Source organism: Sus scrofa, chromosome 6 (genome assembly GCF_054392235.1).
Source record: "Sus scrofa isolate SSC_HxYL_T2T_F1_AM1 chromosome 6, Sscrofa_HxYL_maternal_Yorkshire_Landrace_v2.0, whole genome shotgun sequence".
NCBI classification, from domain to species: Eukaryota; Metazoa; Chordata; class Mammalia; order Artiodactyla; family Suidae; genus Sus; species Sus scrofa.
The window spans coordinates 96,967,296-96,988,970 of NC_139388.1; the positions used below are offsets into that span (position 1 = coordinate 96,967,296).

Consider the following 21,675-nt stretch of genomic DNA (forward strand, 5'->3'; position numbering starts at 1 on the left):
CTGCTTAATTATGGTGGTGGAGCCAAGCCTAAAATTACCTAATTAGTCAGATCGCTGGAAGTCTCCATGAGGAGCCGTAATTAACAACCTGTGTACTGGTAAGGCGGAATGGAGACGCTTGCAAACAATGAGGATAATGTTGACCAGCTCTGAAATCTAGAGTTCCCACCCTTCTCCCCGTCCAGATTTCTGTATCTAGAAATAAACTTGGAAGACACATAAGGGAGGCAGAAGCTTACTTGCGTCCGTGCAGCTGCGTTCTTCGATGCTCCGGACATATGGGTTTCCACGGGCCGGTTCACACTGTACCTGGTGGCAACAGAAAACCATGAAAACGTTGTCCCTTTTTACCAGGATTTCCTTCTCACATGTAAACAGAGTGCATAGCTTTTCTGCTGAGGCATTAAAAAGCATCCAGAAAGGGGCTGGGAATACAGAATACAACTAAGTGGGTGTCAACCACTCAAATTTCGATTCTTCCCAAATCAAAACACTGGGACGCTCTGTGGAAATGCTTCCTCTTACAAAGCAATGTGTATCGCTGAAAAAAATGTGATCGGAGGAGTTCTGCTGTGGCTCAGTGGTAACAAACCCGACTGATATCCATGAGGATGTGGGTTCGATCTCTGGCCTTGCTCAGTAGGTTAAGGATCTGGCATTGCTGTGGCTGCGGTGTAGGCTGGCAGCTACCATTCTGATTCAATCCCTAGTTTATGCTACGTGTGCAGCCTGAAAAAGACAAAAAAATAAAATAAAAAAAATAGAAAGCGATCCATACATGAAGGCCAAACCCTTTTGGATCTCCCTTGCAACAAAGATTTCGGTTAGTTCTCTTGCATGGATATTTAAAATTATTCATTGCTACTCAGCCAAGAACAAAATAACGCCATTTGCGGCAACATGGATGGAACTAGAGCCTCTCATACTATGTGAGGTAAGTTAGGAAGAGAAAGGCAAACATACCATAAGAAATCACTTATATCTGGAATCTAATATATGGCACAAACAAACCTTTCCACAGAAAAGAAACTCATGGACTTGGAGAAGAGACTTGTGGTTGCCAAGGGGGAGGGGGAGGGGGAGGGAGTGGGATGGACTATGGGTCTGGGGTTAAAAGATGCAAACTTGCATTTGGAATGGATAAGCAATGAGATCCTGCTGTATAGCACAGGGGACTATATCTAGTCACTTGTGATGGAGCATGATGGAGGATAATGTGAGAAAAAGAATGTATATGTGCGTGTGTGTGTGACTGCATCACTTTGCTGTACAGGAGAACATTGACAGAACACTGTAAACCAACTATAATGGAAAAAATAAAAATCATTAAAAATAATAAAAAAATAAAATTATCTTTTTTTTCTTTTCTTTTTCTTTCTTTTTTTTTTTAAGGCCACACCTGCAGTATATGGCCCAGGCTAGAGGTCAGATTCATAAAGGTCAGGTTCAAAGGGAACTCCTCTTTTCTTTTCTTTTTTTTTTTAAATAAGATGCACATAGTTTATTTTTTTATTTTTATTTTTTTGTCTTTTTAGGGTCGCACCTGTGGCATATGGAGGTTCCCAGGCTAGGGGTCCAATTGGAGCTACAGCTGCTGGCCTACGCCACAGCCACAGCAATGCCAGATCCAAGCCGTGTCTGCGACCTACACCACAGCTCACGGCAATGCTGGATTCTTAACCCACTGAGCGAGGCCAGGGATCGAACCGTCAACTTCATGGTTCCTAGTCGGATTTGTTTCCACTGCGCCATGATGGGAACTCCCCAAGCTGGTTGTTTAAATGAGAGACTCGAATTCATTTGGGGAGGGAGAATTTGCTTACATGTTAGTTCCCAGTTTCAGGACTCGGTCTCCATAAAGTTCAAAAGACCCTTCTTTGGGGGCAGCAACATAGCTTCCACCGTGCTTGAATTCTGCCTTCCTCACTTCTTCGCCTTTGTGGTTGAACATTCTACAATATAAAATAAGATGTGACGACATGTTCTCCAAGCTGGGGGAGTCCCAGAGGCTTCTTTATTCTCTGTACTATGCACTGCTTCAAGATAAAGATGCTGCTTGAGGTAATGCTAGTAACACAATAATAATAATAAAATTTATTGAATACATGGTATGTGCTGGGTGCTGGGTAGCACTTTAGAGCATTATTGTCTTATGCATCCTCACAGTAATCATCCAGTAGATAAGGAAATACTTCCTAGAGAAATGGGTGGTTTGCTTCAAGTGTCTGCCAAGTGACAAGCTGGGTTTGAACCTTACCTCTGTCTGCACTGCTGTGCTTAACTGGACAAAGGGAGGGGCCCCAGCCGGGCTGCATTCTATGAGGGGGCCCACATATCGTTTCCTGGGACCCCAAGCATTGCTCTGACAATGACTGTTGAGAATTCACCTGATGAGTCCGGGAACTTCAGTTCCCCAGGGGACAGGCCCAGACACTGGCAATACAAAGCGACCATTAGAATTCTGAACTTTGTCCTTTAGAAATATGGATACCTGGAAAAAAATATAGTATTGTCATTTTTCTTGGTATAGTTTCATAGACATAAGCGGTCTCAGGAGGGAGAATGTGTAGTGGCTACTTGGTGAGTTTAAACAATAAGAGAGAGAAACTCACTATAATTCTAACACCTGCAGAGTTAGAGCGTTTTTTACAAAAGAACGTCTTTGGAGCCGCACAGGAAATCTTTCAGGTGAGCCGTGCTGCCCCTGCTTTAAAGATGTGCAGCCTGAGGGCCCCAGACTGAAGTGACTTGTCCAAAGAGAAAGGACCAGGACTTGAAGTCCAGGTCGACTCCAAATCCCTCCCCCCCATTCCTTGGTTCCTTGCAAACTTTCCATCCAGCTGCGAGGCTTGAGCTAAAAGAACCTCATTATCTCCATTTCACAGGTGAGGAAAGAGCGACTCAGAGGTTAAGACATGTCCTCAAGGCCAGTCAGCCCAGAAGGGACATAGCTGGGGATTTAAACCCTTGCGTTTCTGACTCCAAGCTCTCAGCCACATGCTGGACTGATGGGAAGGGGCCGGACAGGTGGCTCCCGTGGCCTTAGAGTTTGAAGGCTTTCAGTGTGACTCAAAAGCCCACATTCCGCTTACTTTTACCCCTTGCTTTGTGCACATTATACTGAGGTTTTGGTTAAAGTCCCATCAACTGTAGCAGTTAATCAGGGTTGTTTTTTTTTTTTTTTTTCTTTTTTCCTTTTTTGGTTTTTAAGGCTGCACCCACAGCATATGGAAGTTCCCAGGCTAGGGGTCAAATCAGAGCTATAGCTGCCAGCCTACGCCACAGCCGCATCAACACAGGATCCGAGCCGCATCACAGCTCACAGCGATGCCGGACCCCCGACCCACCGAGCGAGGCCAGGGATCAAGCCCACATCCTCATGGATACTAGTCGGATTTGTTTCTGCTGCACCACAACGGGGAACTCCCAGCAGTTAATCAGATTTATTGGATCTTAGCTTCCCTACCTATAAAGTGAGATAAACTTGAAGGTCCCCTCAAACTCTAAAATTCTACAAGATTATATTGTAATATCATCAAGAATAAGCCTCTGTTTTGGGCAAGGCAGTGAAAGTGAGTGAAAGTGCAAAGTGGTGATGATTCTTGATTCTTCGCTGGCAGTTTGGCCTGCTGATGCTGGGTGGTCCAGGCTCACATCTCAGCTGGGCCACTCCTTGGCTCTGCGTTTTTTTGGTAAGTTACACCATTTTTCTCTTTGGTAAACTGGGGGGTATTAACAGTACCTTGTCGATGGGTTAGTGTGACTACTAAATCAGATAATGAGCAAAAAAGCACTTATCACAGAGGCTGATGCATAGTAAGTGCTCAACAAGAGGCAGCTAATCTTGGTATTAGTCTCATTGGACACAGGACACAGCTTAAAGTGGAAAAACAATGAAACTGAAAAGCAGGATATGCTGAATAGCATATGCAGATTAGCTCACTAAGGACAATGACTACAGGCACAGGGGTGGGTAGGAGTGACTGTGGGTTTGGAGCTGGGCCTGGAGGGAGAGGGTGGGGGTGAAGCCACACCAAAAGCCCAGACTGGCAGGAACAAGGCGTGTTTCAGGGGGAAATGCTACACTGGTTTGGTTGGAGGGTTTGGCTGGATAACCTTTAAGGAACTTTTAATCTTGAGATTTAACCTCTTTTTTGGGGGGGGGAGTGGCGCACCTAGGCCACCAGGGAACTCCTAACCTTGAGATTATATGACCAAAGGATTGTGAGTACAAGCACTGAGAAAGAAAATTGGGAGAGAGAAGTGAGACTACATGAATGTATTGGACTCTGCTAATTCTAATATGTCTGTGTCATTGATCTGAAATGTACAAATTTAAGTCAAGAGTGTGTCTGTGTTTGACCAGAGAACCTGCCCTTGGCTGGATGGCATTGCTGGGTCAGCCTGCTTGCCTAGCCCCTCTTCTGGCCCCCAGCTGCAGGTGTGACTCTCTTGTGCCCTGTTCCTCTCACTCTGCCCTATTAATTCTGAGATGCTCTCATCCGTGTCCATACACCAGTGTTCACCTCTGTGCTGCTGGCTCCCAGAGTTGCAGCTCCCATTCGACCTTCTTCCCTGGGCGTCTGGCCCATCTATCTCATTGCCTATTAAACGTGTGCACTTTCAGGTTTCACGGGATGCACCTCCAATTCACCCTGCTTGGAACAGGGCTCAAAATCTGTCTTACTGAACCTGATCCCAGTGAATGACATCACCAGGTCACCAAGTCAGCAATTGGAGCTCCCCCACCCACCACCTTCCCAGGGCTAAGTCATCAAGCCCTGCCTGCCCAGTACCACTCCTTGTCTCTGGCACCCCCTCACTACCCTGTTCCCTCGGGTTGACCTTCATTACTTCTAGCCTGGCCGCTGCAGAGCCTCCGGAGTGCTCTCCCTGCCTCCTCTCTCATCTGCTTTTGATCCAGACTCCACTCTGCTGCTAAAGGACTCTTCTGAACTCCTGTCTTAACACGTCCCTCTCCTGCTTCCCTAGGTCTCTGCTGCCTGGCAGATAATGTCTAGTTTGCCCTTGGTTCCTCTCTGTAGCCACGTTCCTCCTCGAACTCTATCTTCCAGCCATATTCACTGCTTGTAGCCTTCTGGCCCCCAGCACCACCAATTACCGGGGAGAGGGGGATGTTACATGCCTTGTGCTTTTACTGACATGACGTCCTCCTAACCCCTCCTGTGGTTTCCCCATGGCCCCGGTGAAAATTTATTTCTTTTAAGAGATATCAGATCTGGAGTTCCCGCTGTGGTACAATGGGAAAGATGCCATCTTGGGAGCACTCTGGGATACAGGTTGGATCCCCAGCCCGACACAGAGGGTTAAGGATCCGGCCTTGTCAAGGCTGTGGTTTAGGTTGAGACTGCGGCTTGGATCTGATTCCTGGTCCGGGGAACTCCATATGGCTGGGGTGGCCAGAAAAGAAAAAAATGAAATTAAATAAATAAAAGATATCAGATCCTCGGAGTTAGCACTATGGTACAACAAGATCGTCAGCATCTCTGCAGCACCAGGATGCAGGTTTGATCCCTGCCCTGGTACCGTGCGTTAAGGATCCGGTGTTGCCATGTGTTGTGGGGTGGCCAAAAAACAAAACAAAAACAAAAACAAAAACCAGACACGGAGTTCCCATCATGGCTCAGTGGTTAATGAATCTGATTATGAACCATGAGGTTGCAGGTTCGATCCCTGGCCTTGCTCAGTGGGTTAAGGATCTGGCGTTGCCGTGAGCTGTGGTGGAGGTTGCAGACGTGGCTCGGATCCCGCGTTGCTGTGGCTCTGGTGTAGGCCAGTGGCAGCAGCTCCAATCAGACCCCTGGCCTCGGAACCTCCATATGCCATGGGAGTGGCCCTAGAAAAGGCAAACAAACAAACAACCCCCCCAAAAAAACCAGATCCTCTATGAAGGCTTATCCCTGATTCTCTTAGGTAGAGCTGACCACCCCTCCCCCACCCAGTGTCCTCTCTCTTTACACTCTTCTGGGTCAGAATCGAACATCTCTGAGGCACTTCGTGCACTTTCCCTTCCACGTGTCCTTTGGAAAGAGGGGGTGAAGGTCATGGAGCTGTGGGACCAGAGAGCTGGATGAGGCAGTTCTCCCTGCACCCGTGGTCCCCAGGATGATGGCAGGATCCTGGGGGCCAGGAGGAGAGTGAGCCAGGGATCTGAATGCTCAGGGACCATGGGTGAGGGACCGGGCAGTCAGTGTCGGCAGTGAGGGATGAGGACAGGGCTTTCGAGGGTGATGGTTGCTGGTCTCCAGTGAGAGGAGGCTAAGTTTGTGAGGGCAGGAAAATGATGACCTGAAAGTGAGGGGGGAGCTGGCAGAACACTGACTCTGCTGCTCACAGCCAGGCTGTGGATGAGGGAGAGTGACAGCCTCCTTCGAGTGGCCGGGAGACTTTGAATGGTGTCTCTCTGCTGTCTGCTGACGTGTCCCACATTTGTCTCTGGCTTGGCTCTCCTCTCTAAGGGCCAGATGTAGATATCCAACTACCTACGTGACTTTGCTACATGGAGGTCTAATAGGCAAATCAAACTTAGGAGTTCCCTGGTGTCTCAGTGGGTTAAGGATGCAGCATTGTCACTGGTGTGGTGCAGGTTCCATTCCTGGCCCAGGAACTTCTGCATGCCACAGGTGTGGCCCCAAAAACCTTAACAAGAATTATTTTTTTTACTCAAATATACTTCCCTTCAGCCCTCCCTCACTCAGAAAATCACATCAAAAACTTAGTAGCTGTTCTTCATTCTTCTTCTTCTTTTTTTTTAATGGCTGCACCTGTAGATATGGGAAGTTCCTGAATCTGTTCCTGCGCCACAAGCTGCGACGACAACACTGGGTCCTTAACCCACTGTGCCACAGCGGGAACTCCTGTTCTTCCTTCTTTCCCTTATCCCCCACATCCAAGATCTTAGTAAATCTTATTGACCTTTCCCCAAAGGGATATTCCATATGCCAATACTTTTCACTATCTCCACTGCTAGCGCCTAATCCAAGCACTTTCCTTTTTAACCTAGATTTCTACAGAAGTTTCCTAACTGCATCCAACCTCCACCCTTGTCCCATTTAGTTCATCTCCCAGACACAAATCAGATTATGTTACCACCCACCTTAAAATGCCCCAGATCTTTTTTTTTTTTTTGCGTTTTAGGGCCACCCCTGCGGCATATGGAGATTCCCAGGCTAGGGGTCAAATCAGAGTTACAGCTGCTGGCCTACACCACAGTCACAGCAATGTCAGATTCAAGCCATGTCTGTGACCTTCACCACAACTCACAGCAACGCCGGTTCCTTGACCCACTGAACAAGGCCAGGGATCGAACCTGCATCCTCATGGATACTAGTCAAATTTGTTTCCACTGCGTCACGACAGGAACTCCCCCTGAGGTCTTTGTTCGTTATACTCTCCACTGAAATGTCTGTCCCCAGAAAGGCGGTCCTTGCCTCTATCATCTAAGGAGGTGCTGTCCAGTTCAGTAGCTACTAGTCAAGTGTGACTATTTATTTATTTAGTCTTTTTGCCTTTTCTAGGGCTGCTTCCTGTGGCATACGGAGGTTCCCAGGCTAGGGGTCGAATTGGAGCTGTAGCCGCCAGGCTACGTCAGAGCCACAGCAACGCCAGATCCAAGCCACGTCTGCGACCTACGCCACAGATCCTTAACCCACTGAGCGAGGCCAGCGATTGAACCCACAACCTCGTGGTTCGTAGTCAGATTCGTTAACCACTGCTCCACGACGGGAACCCCAAGTGTGATTATTTAAATTAAATGAACAATTCAGTTCCTCCGTCAGACTAGCCATATTTCAAGTACTCAACAACCACATGTGGCTAGGGGCTCTCATACAGGACAACATAAGTACAGAGAGAGCACTGCCATCGCAACAGGAAGCGCTACCGGACAGCGCTGGTGCAAGGCAACATCCAGCCCAGTTGCTTTCTGTGACTTTTCCTTCTACAGCCTCCTTCCCCAAAGTTATCAGAACCAGAGCATAACTTAGGTGTCCTTCCCTTGTCTCCTCCCACTAACACGGAACCTCCTCTGCCTTGGTCACCTCTCTATCTTAGGACTGAAACTGCCTGGCATAGAGCAGCCACTCGATACATATTTGTCAGACTAACTGGTTTTCCAGGGATGAACTATTTCCAAGCGGAGTGGCTGATGGGGTGGAGGTGCATGGAACGTTCTGGGGAGAGGTGAAGATGGTGAGATTTTTCCAACAACTGGAACGGCGGAAGCACGGGAGGAAAGCCCATGTCAGAAGATGCACGAGTGGGGATGAGCGTTCAGGGGATGGTGAGTGACCAGAGGGCCACCCTTTAGGAGGCACCTCTGGAGTGGCTCTGGAGGGCTGGAGGGCATGGGGACATGAGGTGGTTGTACATAAATGCTCAGGATTCCAAAGGGAATAGGTCTTTGTCCAGCCTCTGGCTGGGCCTAGGGTGCAGGTGAGACCCTTGACCATAATCAGGCCACATCGAGTTGTTTCAGGTATCACAGAAAGCTTTGGATGTTAGAACAGGGAGTCTTATATTTGCTTTCAATAAACAATGAGCAAGGGAGCATTAGATTAGAGCTGTGTTTTCTTCGTTTAGTTAGTTTTGTTAACAAATCTACAAACTATCAAGACTGTTTTATTTATTTTTTGTCTTTTTGCCTTTTCTAGGGCCGCTCCCTCGGCATATGGAGGTTCCCAGGCTAGGGGTCTAATTGGAGCTGTAGCCACCAGCCTATGCCAGAGCCACAGCAACACAGGATCCGAGCCGAGTCTGTGACCTACACCACAGCTCACGGCAATGCTGGATCCTCAACCCACTGAGCAAGGCCAGGGATCGAACCTGCAACCCCATGGTTCCTAGTCGGATTCGTTAGCCCCTACGCCACGGCGGGAACTCCCAAGACTGTTTTAGACTCACAGACATAGAAAACAAACTTATGGCTACCAAAGGGTCAGGGAGGGATAAATTAGGAGTTTGGGATGAGCAGATACAAACTACTGTATATTAAGTAGATAAACACCAAGGTCCTACTCTATAGCACAGGGAACTATATTCACTATCCCATAATAAACCATAATGGAAAAAATATGTACATAGATGCATAACTGAATTACTTTGCTATGTACTAGAAACTGACACAATGTTGTAAACCAATTATACTTCGATTAAAAAAAAAGACTGCTTCAAATGCAGAGAAAATCTGTTCAGGCAATCGGGAATTGCACCTGAGCAGAAATACTTTTTTTTTTTTTTTTTTTCGGTCTTTTCTAGGACCACACCTGCAGCATATGGAGGTTCCCAGGTTAGGGTCTAATCGGAGCTATAGCCGCCAGTCTATGCCACAGCCACAGCAATGCGGGATCTGAGCTGCATCTGTGACCTACACCACAGCTCACGGCAACGCCAGATCCTTAACCCACTGAGCAAGGCCAGGGATCGAACCTGCAACCTCATGGTTCCTAGTTGAATTCATTAACCACTGAGCCATGACGAGAATTCCCAGAAATACCATTAAAGACCAGATTTAGAAAAGCAGCCAAATGTTAAAGATTGGTGGTTGGATGATGTCAGGATATGTGATTCCTACTTCTCTGGATGAACATGCTGATGTTTCACTGCCTGCCCATTTAGCAATTAAAGCTGAATATATTTTGTGGTTTAATATGTTTTAATGATTTTCTTATAGACTTATTATTAGGAAAGTCTTTTCATCACAATGAATTTTATCTTGCCAGAACTGAGAAATCAATATGCATGCTTATATTACCACCATCCATAAAATCATGTCCGAATAGGCACAGACTTGACAACAATATGATGCAGAGTTTTCAATATTTTAAAGTAACGCAAGACTTAAACTTATTTGTACTTTCATGTTTTGAATTGTAATCGATGACTATTAGAGATCTTAATTTACATTGATGTTATTATTGCTCCAACAATGGCAAGTGAAATTATTCATGAGGGTTAAAAATAAAATTGGCATCAGTGTTGAGATTTATTCAGCGTTCCCTGTCCATGGAAGGGAAAGAACAATCAGGTTCTAGGCATATTCTTTTTTTCTTTTTGGGGGCTACATCTGTAGCAGGCGGAAGTTCTCAGGCCAGGGACTGAACCCGTGCCATGGCTGTAACCAGAACCACAGCAGTGACAACACGAGGCCCTTAACCCCCTGAGCCACGAGGGAACTCCTAAGAATATTCTATTTCCTCTTTTCTTTTGAAGTTCATTTTGTGAATATGTTATACATGAATGTGTACAAAATTCTAAAGGTTCAAAAAGCATATGAGGAAAAGTGTCTCTTGTATCCCTGTCCTATGTGCAGTTCCCCACTCCCAGGAGGTGACCACTCCAACCAGTTTCCCATCCAGAAGCACTCTAAAGTGTGTGTGTGTATAAACACACACAAGCAAATACATATACGTTACATGTGCTGCTTCATTTAACCCCCCTGACAAATTCTCAATTAAGAATTTTCACTTCTATTTTTCAGATGGTGAGCCTAAGGCCCCAGCGCAGTAATTTGCCCAAGGTCACAGAGCTGTGCTGGAGCTGGGATTCAAATACAAGAGTGCCTGACTGTAGGGCCTGGGCTCATTTCGCTGTCTCACCCATCTTTCCCATGTCAGTGTGTTACATGATGGGAAGGGAGTCCCAACCAAGAGAGACAGGCCCCAAATTAAGAAGCTCAGAAATGTGTTTTTTGGGGTGTTCTCCTTATGGCTCAGCGGTAATGAACCCCACTAGTATCCATGAGGATGTGGTTTCAATCCCTGGCCTCGCTCAGTGGGTTAAGGATACGGCGTTGCTGTGAGCTATGGTGTAGGTCGCAGATGCTGCTCAGATCTGGCTTTGCTGTGGCTGTGGTGTAGGCTGGCAGTTGTAGCTCCAATTTGACCCTTTGCCTGGGAACTTCCACATGCTGCATGTGCAGCTCTGAAAAAAAAAAAATAAAAGAAATGTGGGGAGTTCCCATCGTGGTGCAGTGGTTAACGAATCCGACTAGGAACCATGAGGTCGCGGGTTCGATCCCTGCCCTTGCTCAGTGGGTTAACGATCTGGCATTGCCGTGAGCTGTGGTGTAGGTTGCAGACACGGCTCAGATCCTGAGTTGCTGTGGCTCTGGCGTAGGCCAGGGGCTGCAGCTCCGATTCGACCCCTAGCCTGGGAACCTCCATATGCCGCGGGAGCGGCCCAAAGAAATAGCAAAAAAAAAAAAAAAAAAAAAAAAAAGAAATGTGTTTTTCCAAGTTAGGGTGTAGAACTGTCTGTAGTAGGCATGAAGGGAGGAGCAGGGTGAATGGGGAGGGAAGAGCCAACAAAAAGTAGGAAGGCCTGAGCTGGGCTGGTGCCACCGGGAATGGAAAGAAGGGCATGGATACTAAAAAGGTGAACTCGATGGGCCTTAGAAGCACTAGGATGAAGAAGAGAAATCAAAGGCGACACTGGATCTAAGCCAAATAGTGATGGAATAGTGGCACCCCCAAAATAAATCAGCAAGTTGGGCAGGCCCTGAATTCTGGAGACCAGTTCAGCTACAGACATCAGGTTGTGGGTGCTGGTGGGGTGTTTCAGCAAGCAGGTGGGCACTGGGTCTGGATGGCAGTGTGGGGGCAAGGGTGGGGTAGAGGTGGGTGCCAGAGTCCTAGGTGGAGAAACTGGGAGCCAAAGCAGGGGGGAAGTGGTTCAAGAGCAAGGGTTGGGTGGAGGCAGAGGGAGGATGGTATGGAGACAGGAGGAGGGAGAGGAAGGAGTGAAAGGCAGAGCGATGGGAGAGGTCAGGGCAGGTCAGGACAGTAGGAGCCATGAAAGTCCAGGAAAGGGGAGAGTGTCTTGGAGCAGGAAGGCAGCCTCCTGATACTGCAGCTCTGATGCCGGAGACGTCAAGATGATGGAGTGTGAGAAAAGGTTTCGCCGAGTTCCTGTCGTGGCTCAGTGGTTAACGAATCCGACTAGGAACGATGAGGTTTCGGGTTCGATCCCTGGCCTTGCTCAATGGGTTAAGGATCCAGTGTTGCCGTGAGCTGTGGTGTAGGTCGCAGACTCAGCTCGGATCCCATGTTGCTGTGGCTCTGGTGTAGGCTGGTGGCTACAGCTCTGATTCAACCCCTAGCCTGGGAAACTCCATATGCAGTGGGAGCAGCCCAAGAAATGGCAAAAAGACAAAAAAAAAAAAAAAAAAAAAAAAAAAAAAAGATTTCGGGATTGAGATCAGGCTGGTGGCCTGGAGAAGGAAGGGAAGAAGCCTTTTCTTTCTTTTCTTTTCTTTTTTTTTTTTTTTTTGCATTTTAGGGCCTCATGTGCAGCATATGTAAGTTCCCAGGCTAGGGGCTGAATTGGAGCTGCAGCTGCTGACCTACGCCACAGGCACAGCCATAGCAACACTAGATACTAGCCTCGTCTGTGACATACATCACAGCTCACAGCATCGTTGGATCCTTCACCCACTGAGAGAGGTCAGGGATCAAACCCACATCCTCATAGATACTAGATGGTTCGTTACCACTGAGCCACAATGGGAACTCCCATTTTTTCTTTTCTTTTTTTTTTTTGGCCACATCCATAGCATATGGAAGTTCCCAGGTCAGAGATTGAATCTGAGCCACACCATAGCTGCAGCAAGGGTGGACCCTTAACGCACTGCACCACAGTGGGAACTCTCAGAAGCCATATTTTAAAGAAACACCTAAGGTAACTGGGAAGGAATGGTGAGACACCGTCATCCTTGGTTCATTTCCAAACTGCTGAGATTTTTTTATCGGAAAGTTTATCATCATAGAGCCAAACACCTAGGATATTGCTAACTGGGCAGAATCCCAGTCTCTCTTCCCTGAAGACGTGCACCCTGTCTCCTTGGGACAGCAGTGGCAGGGTGCTCTCGGCCGTCTGAACACTCACCCGGATGTGCAGGTCCTGGAAAAAGATGAGGAGCATCTGCCGGATCAGCTGGAACTCCCCCGCAGAGAGACTCCCGTATGTCTGCCAGGGCAGAGCAGAAAGAAGCATTCATTTCAGAAATGAGGTGGGAAGTGCACTCAGGCAGGGGCAGGTGGATGCTCCGGGGTGGGGGCCAGAGGGCCAGGAGAGGACTCAGCTGCTGGGGCGGGCGGGGCAGGAGGGCCAGCACCGCTCCCTCACCAGCGGGACAGACCCCACTGAGGGGAACGCTGAGCGAGCCGGGTGCCCTGGACCCCCTCCCGGTTCCCCACAGACCTGGAAGGTCATTCCTCAAGTTTCCATAGGACATCCACCACCAACCCCCTTTCATAAATGTTGGGAGAAAAACAGCTATGCTCTCTATAATTGCTTTCCCAAATATAAAAGCAGCAGTGAGAGGGCATCAGATGATAATGTCTCTTGCATACGTGTAGATTTTTAGAATTTCCTGGGATGGGGGCAGGCTTTGTCATTCCTCACCCTGTTTTCTTTGTCATAAAATCTGTCTGTACTTTTTAAAAAAACTGAAATACGGTTAATTTACAATGTTGTGTTAGTTTCAAGTGTACAGCAGTGGTTCAGTTATACATACATATATATAACATAATATACAATATATTATAATATGCTATAATCTATTATAATCTATTATTATAATATTATAATCTATTATAATATTATGTTATTTTCCATTATGGGCTTTACAAGGTATTGAGGAGAGTTTCCTGTGCTATGCAGTCGGTCCTTGTTGTTGACCGATTTTATGTATAGAAGTGTGTATATGTTAATCCCAGACTCTTAATGTATCTCCCCCCCCAACCCCTGCTATCCCCTTCGGTGACCATAAGTTTGTCTCCTATGTCCTGGAGGCTATTTCGGTTTTGTGAATCAGTTTCTCAGTGTAATGTTTTTGGAGAATCTGCCTGTTCTCAGCAGAGGAGTGAGCATGAGGGTTGGGGCTAAGAGGTAATGCGAGACGGTGTGCTTACTTCCGTCAGCTGCCGGAAAGTCTCATCCACTTGGTGCAGGATGGTTGGGGAGTCTTGGATGAATCCCTTGATGGCATCCAAATGATTGAAAGTGACCAGCAACACATCCTTGGGACGAGGACACAGCAATACTTGATATTTGAAAGCCATCGTCATCAGGTCATAGAGCTGCCAACCCACACACGAACAAAATAAATAGGACCGTAAGGCAGACATCAGACCCTCTAAACACTGACTGTCAGGCACTCACTGAAAACCAATACTGGGCTTATCATACAGCTCCGTGACCACATCTAGTTATCACTTAAACCAAGACGCTTTTGAGAGTAAAAGGGGGTGATATTAATAAGTAAGCCAAGGAGCTCCTGTTGTGGCTCAGCAGGTCAAGAAACTGACGAGCATCCATGAGGAGGCAGGTTTTTTTCTGGCTTTTTAGAGCCACACCCGCGGCATATGGATGTTCCCAGGCTAGGGGTTGAACTGGAGCTACAGCTGCCAGCCTACGCCACAGCCACACAACGCAGGATCCGAGCCAAGTCTGTAACCTACACCATAGCTCACGGGCAATGCTGGATCCCCAACCCAATGAGCAAGGCCAAGGATCAAACCCGAGTCTTCATGGATACCAGTCAGATTCGTTTCCGCTGCTCCACGACGGGAACTCTTTGATCCCTGGCCTCGCTTTGTGTGTTAAGGATCCAGCATTGCTGCAAGCTGCGGTGTAGGTTGCAGATGAATCTCGGATCCCACGTTGCTGTGGCTGTGCCGTAGGAAGCAGGGGGTATGTAAATTTTCTGTGCTGTGATGGAAGTGGTAATGAGGTGACATGTGAGTCCTGTTATGATGAGCTGTGAGAGGAGGGAGAGAACGGAGTGAGGGAGATTAGCTGGTGCCGGGCTTCTAATCGGGTGGCAGTAACATCTGATTGCATGAATGAAAGAAAATGTGTCGGAGTAACCCAGATGGAAGGCCTGGCCTAGAGGTGGGGAAATGAATAAGGCAGGGCAAAGAAGGGCGTGCGATACTCAGGAGGAAAGCTGTCACGTGATGGCCTGACTGGACTGTCCAAAATGCCACAGCATTTTCTTTTTGTTGTTGTTGTCTTTTGTCTTTTCAGGGCCACACCTGTGGCATATGGAGGTTTCCAGGCTAGGGGTTGAATCAGAGCTATGGCTGCCGGCCTGCACCACAGCTCACAGCAACACTGGATCCTTAATCCACTGAGTGAGGCTTGGGATCAAACCCACGTCTTCATGGATACTAGTCGGATTTGTTAACCACTGAGTCACAACGGGAACTCCAGCATTTTCTTTTCTTTTCTCTCTCCCTCCCTCCTTCCTTTCTTTTCTTTTTACGGCCACACCTAGAGCAAATGGAAGTTCCTGGGCTAGGGATTGAATCAGAGCTGCAGCTGCCAGCCTACACCACTGCCACAGCAACACTGGATCTGAGCCACATCTGTGACCTACGCCTCAGCTCATGGCAACACCAGTTCCATAACCCACTGAGCGATGCCAGGGATTAAACCCACATTCTCACGGAGACTATGTCAGGTCCTTAACCCACTGAGCCACCATGGGAACGGAGTGTCTGGGAGATGCAGGATGCTACTGACGGAGGCAGGGAAGTCTGGGGGATGGGAGACGAGGATGGGAGCCAATGTGGGGGAGAAGACAGGGACGTGTCTGAGGTGGGATTGGAAATTAAACCACAACCATCTGAGTGTTGTGCCAAGCACATGGCTGTACATGACCGCAATGGATCCCAGTGACTTTTCACAAGAATTCTCTGAGGTAGGTATTATCCCAAGTTTGAAAATTGAGAAAGTTGTCTAATTTCACATAGCTGGTAGTAAATAGCGGGGTGAAATTTGAAACTAAAGACGGTCAGATTATGGAGTTCCCGTCGTGGCGCAGTGGTTAACGAATCCGACTAGGAACCATGAGTTTGCGGGTTCGGTCCCTGGCCTTGCTCAGTGGGTTAACGATCCAGCATTGCCGTGAGCTGTGGTGTAGGTTGCAGAGGCGGCTCGGATCCCGAGTTGCTGTGGCTCTGGCGTAGGCCGGTGGCTACCGCTCCGATTCGACCCCCTAGCCTGGGAACCTCCATATGCCGCGGGAGCGGCCCAAAGAAATAGCAAAAAGACAAAAAAAAAAAAAAAAAAAAAAAAAAACTGTCAGATTCTGAAGCAATTGCTAGAATCCTCTACAGGATCCCCTTTCTCCAACATGCAGCTAAACATTTCACTTAGAAAGTGGCATAAAACTGGAGCAGCCTGGTGTGTGTGAGTATATATACGAATGCAGGGGTGTAAATACTAGATAATAACACTAGAGATACAGAGATTTGAGGTTCTCTGCCATCATTATCAAACATTAAGTACCAGTTGCGTATAGGATACTGCTAGGAATAAAGGATAAAAATAGGTATGAGACGAAGAAATGAAAGTTCAGAGTTACTCAGTAAATTGGGTCTCACAGCTACTGGTAGCGCTGACTCGAAACTAGGTCTTTTTTTTATTCCAAATTTTATATTCTTTCTCAGTGGAAACCTAAACTTTCTTTCTCTCTTTCTTTTTGTCCGAGACCATGACATGTGGAAGTTCCTGGGCCAGGGATCAAATCTGTGCTACAGCAGCAGCCCAAGCTGCTACAGTGACAGTGCTGCATCTGAACCCTCCGAGCCACAAGGGAACTCCCTAAACTTTCTTAAAGGCAGAGGGAGAGGACCAAGCCGCAGAGAGAAGATAGTGAACATTTATTGAACATTTACTACGTGCCAGGCCTTGGTGCGTCATTACATGTATATGTTTCTCGCTCAATCCTCCCACTCGCTGATGAAGTAGCTAATAGTACCCCCATTTTGTAGATGAGAAAGTGGAGGCTCAGGGAGATAAAGTAACTTTCTCCAGGTCTGTGGCAGGAGGTAAGAGGACATAGATAAAGGCAGTCTATCTTCCTGAGGTTTCCAGCCATCAGAAATGAGACAGTGTTGATTTTTGCATACCTAGCACTGTCAGTCCTTGAAATTTTATTTTTTTATTTTAAAAAATATGTATGTATTTATTTATTTTTGCTTTTTAGGAACACACCCATGGAAGTTCCCAGGCCAGGGGTTGAATCGGAGCTGCAGCTGCCGGCCTACACCACAGCCACAGCCACGCCGGATCCTTAACCCACTGAGCGAGGCCAGGGATTGAACCCACATCCTCATGGATACTAGTGAGATTCATTTCCACTGCGCCAAAATGGGAACTTCTAGTCCTTGAAATTATAAAAAATTCACATAATGAGGAGATTTGAAAGGAATTACTATTATTATTTTTAAATTAACAGAAGTCTATATGTTATTTGGATTTTATTAGTTTCCCCCAATTCCTATTTCTGTTCCAGGATCCCACATTACGTTTGGTGCTCATGTCTCCTCAGCCTCCTCTTGGCTGTGATAGGCTCTCTGGCTTCCCTTCTTTGGGGGGCCTCCACAGTTTTGATGGCTGGCCTGGGTTTTGTAACATGACCTCCGAATGGTATTTGTCTGATGTTATTTTTTTCACGGTCAGCGTGGAGTTGTGGGCTTGGGGAGGAAGATCACAGAGGCAAAGTGATTCCTATCAGGTACCCCCACCTGGCTTATCCTGTTGCTGTTATCACCTGCTTGACGTCATGGGTGTCATGTTTCTCCACTGTGAAGTTGGCTGTGCCAACTTTCCATCCTGTCCTCTTTGGAAGGAAGTACAGCTCAGTTTCAAGGAGTGGGGGGTTAGGCTCTCTCCCCCTGAGGGTACCGCAGCTATATAAGCATTTGGAATTCTTCTGAACAGGATTTATCTACTCTCTGTCAGTATTTAGAATTATCACTTTTAAAATCAGAGCACCTTAAACATTTGTGTCACAGAGAAAATATACATGTTTACATTATAAGACTGAGCAATTTTGAATTTACTTAAAAAGGGGGGGGTTCCCGTTGTGGTGCAGCGGAAATGAATCTGACTAGTACCCATGAGGATGTAGGTTTGATCCCTGCCCTCGATCAGTGGGTTAAGGATCCGGCCCTGCCGTGAGCTGTCTGGTAGGTCACAGATGTTCGGATCCCGCATTGCTGTGGCTGTTGTGTAGGCCGGCAGCTGTAGCTCTGATTCAACCCCTAGCCTGGGAAATTCCATATGCCACGGGTGCGGCCCTAAAAAGAAAAAAAAAAGCCTGGTTTGCAGAGCTGAGATTTGTTAAGAAGGAAGCAGAATGAAAGCTTTCAGGGCTGGGTGCCTGCAGAGGGTTGAGGTGTTCACCAACACGGCACGCAGACCAGCGCCCTCTCTGGGTGGCATAATGACCTAAACGACAGAGGGGTGGTGGTGGTGTGGATGACTTCTTGAAAGTCAATAATGACTCATATTTACATGTGCCTGTGTTTTGCAAGGCATCACTGCATACAGCCTCTCATTTAACCCATCTGTGCTCATCCACAAGAAACACAGCCCAGGAGTCCCGTCGTGGAAACGCATCCGACTGGGAACCATAAAGAAGCAGGCTCGATCCCCGGCCTTGCTCAGTGGGTTAAGGATCTGGCGTTGCCTCGGCTGTGGTGTAGGCTGCAGCTGTAGCTCTGATTGGACCCCTAGCCTGGGAACCTCCATATGCTGTGGGTGTGGCCCTAAAAAGAAAGAAAGAAAGAAAGAAAGAAAGAAAGAAAGAAAGAGAAAGAAGGAAAGAAAGAAAGAAAGAAAACGGAAGGAAGGAAGGAAGGAAGGAAGGAAGAAAGAAACAAGTCCAGGACGCAGAGGCAGCATCTGCTCACCTTATCCATGCTGGCCTGGTTCAGTCTCATGATGGAGGCATGGGCCAGGCGGTCGTAGACTGTCCTCAGCGCCTTCTTGGAGTAGAGCTCTTGGGGTTTGAACAATTCCTCTATAAACTTTCGATTGAACATGGTTGAGATGATGTCATTCAGAACTGTAGAGACAGGAGGGGATGCAGCTGAGCAAGGTACCAGCAGAAGCTTTATTCCAGAAATGCTCCCTGTGCATGAATGGGATGGAGGGGCTGGGCCTATGCAGAGTGGGGATGTGATGTGCTGGGGGAGACCAGCTCCCTGGGGAGAAACCACACAGATGTCCCGATAGGAAGCAGGTCCAGTGCTTTATGAGACCATCTCAGGGCAAACACCAACGTGACAGTGTATAGATGTGCTGTGCTTCAGCGGTTCCAAGCCACTTCTGCGTATATTATCTCGCGTGGGGGTAGGGGGACAAGTTTCTTCTTTCTTTAAAAAAGATTCCTAACAGCGTTTCAGATTAGAGCTCTATCTTAAAATAGGAAACAGCATCACTCTTTTTTGTTTGTTTAGCAAGTCCCTAATATTTTTACTTATACTTAATGTTATAAAAATGGGACCTATAACGGTAATTGATTTTTTGGAGGGGGGGGTGAAACAGTTTTTAAAAATAGACAGGTCTATCCACTGGTTAGAGATTAAAATGTTTCAATCATTTCTACAAGATGTCTCCTTCAGATTAACACCATTTTAGGATGCTTTCATTCCTATATTTGATCTGTAATATTGATATTATATTGTACTGATATATCTTATGCTATTGTTCAGATGGAAAATTTCCACATCGTGAGAATAAAGGGTCCTAAGGCATGTGCAAACCAAAACATCTATAATTCTAGTTCTTCTTTCACCCGCTCATTTAGATATTTTGTGCTACATGAGTTCGTTAGTTTCCTAGCCTAGAATCAGTCGAAGGCTAGGAAAACCCTTTGGTACAAGAAACAGGAACAGGTATGGTTGAACATAGATTAGTCTTTCTTTTTTTTTTTTCCTTTTTTGACTGTATCTGTGGCGTGTGGAAAATCCTGGGTCAGGGATCAAAACTGCGTCATAGCTGTAGCCAGAGCCAAAGCAGTGACAATGCCGGATCCTTAACCCACTGAGTCACAAGGGAACTCCAAACACAGATTATTCTTAATTAAGCCAGATGAATTCTGGCCTAAAGGTGACTGTATAGGGATGCTGAGGCTATACATTCATAGCAATTAAAATTTGAAAGAAAAATTAAAATTATTTACGTTACCTAAAATAATTATACAAAATCAATTATTAAACATGAGTAATTATTGCTGAAAGCTGCCTCTTTCTCTTGCCGCACAAAGGACACACCAGGTGACTCACACTTTGGCCCCTCTCTCTACCTGGAAGTAACTGATTGAAGTACCCTGAAGGCTCAGGCCAGTATTTGAAAGCATCTCAAAGAGCAGCTTTGGGGAGAAGTGGGGAGCTTCGGGCTAGTCCTACTTGAATCTTTTTTTTTTTTTTTTTGTCTTTTTAGCTATTTCTTGGGCCGCTCCCTCGGCATATGGAGGTTCCCAGGCTAGGGGTCGAATTGGAGCTGTAGCCACCAGCCTACGCCAGAGCCACAGCAACGTGGGATCCGAGCCGCGTCTGCAACCTACACCACAGCTCATGGCAACGCCGGATCCTTAACCCACTGAGCAAGGGCAGGGACCGAACCCGCAACCTCATGGTTCCTAGTTGGATTCGTTAACCACTGTGCCACGATGGGAACTCCCTACTTGAATCTTAAATTGAAAGGCTACAGGGAGAGGGGAAGGGAAACACCCCCCTCCCCACTCCCACTCAGACACAAAAGAACGCAGTTTGACTCCTCCCGGAAGTGCTGAACTCACACTTGACCTTTGGATTTTGCTCTAGACTCTAAAGGACAAACAGATCTATTACCAACACAGGGTACCCCTCACGTGGATGGTTCCAATGCAGGGCACCTTGCCCTCAGGGTGCATTAACGTTTCCCCAGTGTGGACAGCTTGGATGGATTCTTCTGTGCTGGCCTCAAGCATCGTCTTTGACCTAAACAAGCAAGGACCTGCAGTAAATTGAGCTTCCTAACTCTTTTTCTTTTATCTTTTCTTTTTTTTTTGGTCTTTTGTCTTTTTAGGGCCACATCTGCGGCATATGGAGGTTCCCAGGCTAGGGGTAGAATCTGAACTGTAGCCACTGGCCTATGCCATGGCCAGCAACGCCGGATCCAAGCCGAGTCTGTGACCTACACCACAGCTCACGGCAACGCTGGATCCTTAACCCACCGAGCAAGGCCAGGGATCGAACCCGCAACCTCATGGTTCCTAGTCGGATTCACTTCCACTGCGCCAAGATGGGAACTCCTTTCTTTTTCTTTCTTTCTTTCCTCTTTCTTTTTCTTTCTTTCTTTCCTCTTTCTTTCTCCTTTCCTTCCTTTTTTTTTTGTTTTTTGTTTTTTTTTTGCTTTTAAGGGCTGCACCCATGGCACATGGAAGTTCCCAGGCTAGGGGTCAAATCAGAGTTACAGCTGCCAGCCTACACCACAGCCATAGCAACACAGGATCCAAGCCTTGTCTGCAGCCTACACCACAGCTCGCAGATCCCTGACCCACTGAGCGAGGCCAGGGATTGAACCCACATCCTCATGGATACCAGTCTGATTCATTTCCCCTGGGAACTCCCAAGCTTACCAACATTTTCTTAACCAGCGCCTATCTAAAATGTGGAATTTGCAAGGAAATAAGTACAAATGGAAAGCCACGTCTAAGGCCTAAAAAGAAAACTTGAAGCATTTTTCCATAGATGTATGTAGGCCAGGGAGGAGGGCAAAGAGGAAGAATTCGAGTTAAGGAATCACATCGGCTCTGATTGTGTTCACGCTTACAAAGAGCTACCATTCACCTAGGCGCAGAGCCATTTCTCTAGG

At 47.1% G+C, this 21,675-nt stretch overlaps 1 protein-coding gene and 1 long non-coding RNA gene across 11 annotated transcripts in view; one reads left to right on the plus strand and one right to left on the minus strand.

Annotated features, from left to right (window-relative positions):
• OSCP1 (organic solute carrier partner 1) overlaps window positions 1–21,675 on the minus strand; it is a 47,321-nt gene that overhangs the window by 16,977 nt on the left and 8,669 nt on the right. For 5 of the 10 annotated variants that reach the window (XR_014807471.1, XM_084963936.1, XM_084963934.1 and 2 more), the window contains 6 exons: window positions 18,726–18,880; window positions 13,932–14,099; window positions 12,904–12,984; window positions 2,388–2,491; window positions 1,824–1,952; window positions 240–309 (listed from right to left, as the gene is read on the minus strand). Coding sequence is in view for 8 of the 10 variants with exons in the window: in XM_084963936.1 (XP_084820062.1) it covers window positions 240–309; window positions 1,824–1,952; window positions 2,388–2,491; window positions 12,904–12,984; window positions 13,932–14,099; window positions 18,726–18,880 (707 nt within the window). In the remaining 2 variants the exon portion in view is untranslated. Of the gene's footprint in view, window positions 1–239; window positions 310–1,823; window positions 1,953–2,387; window positions 2,492–3,169; window positions 5,661–12,511; window positions 12,985–13,931; window positions 14,100–18,725; window positions 18,881–21,675 lie in introns of those variants that run through there. The other 5 variants (XM_084963938.1, XM_021095955.2, XM_021095954.2 and 2 more) reach the window with 2 other exon arrangements.
• LOC146402676 (uncharacterized) lies at window positions 3,170–11,242 on the plus strand. Its single transcript, XR_014807486.1, has 3 exons — window positions 3,170–5,647; window positions 9,995–10,751; window positions 11,012–11,242. It is a non-coding gene; the product is annotated as an uncharacterized LOC146402676 (long non-coding RNA).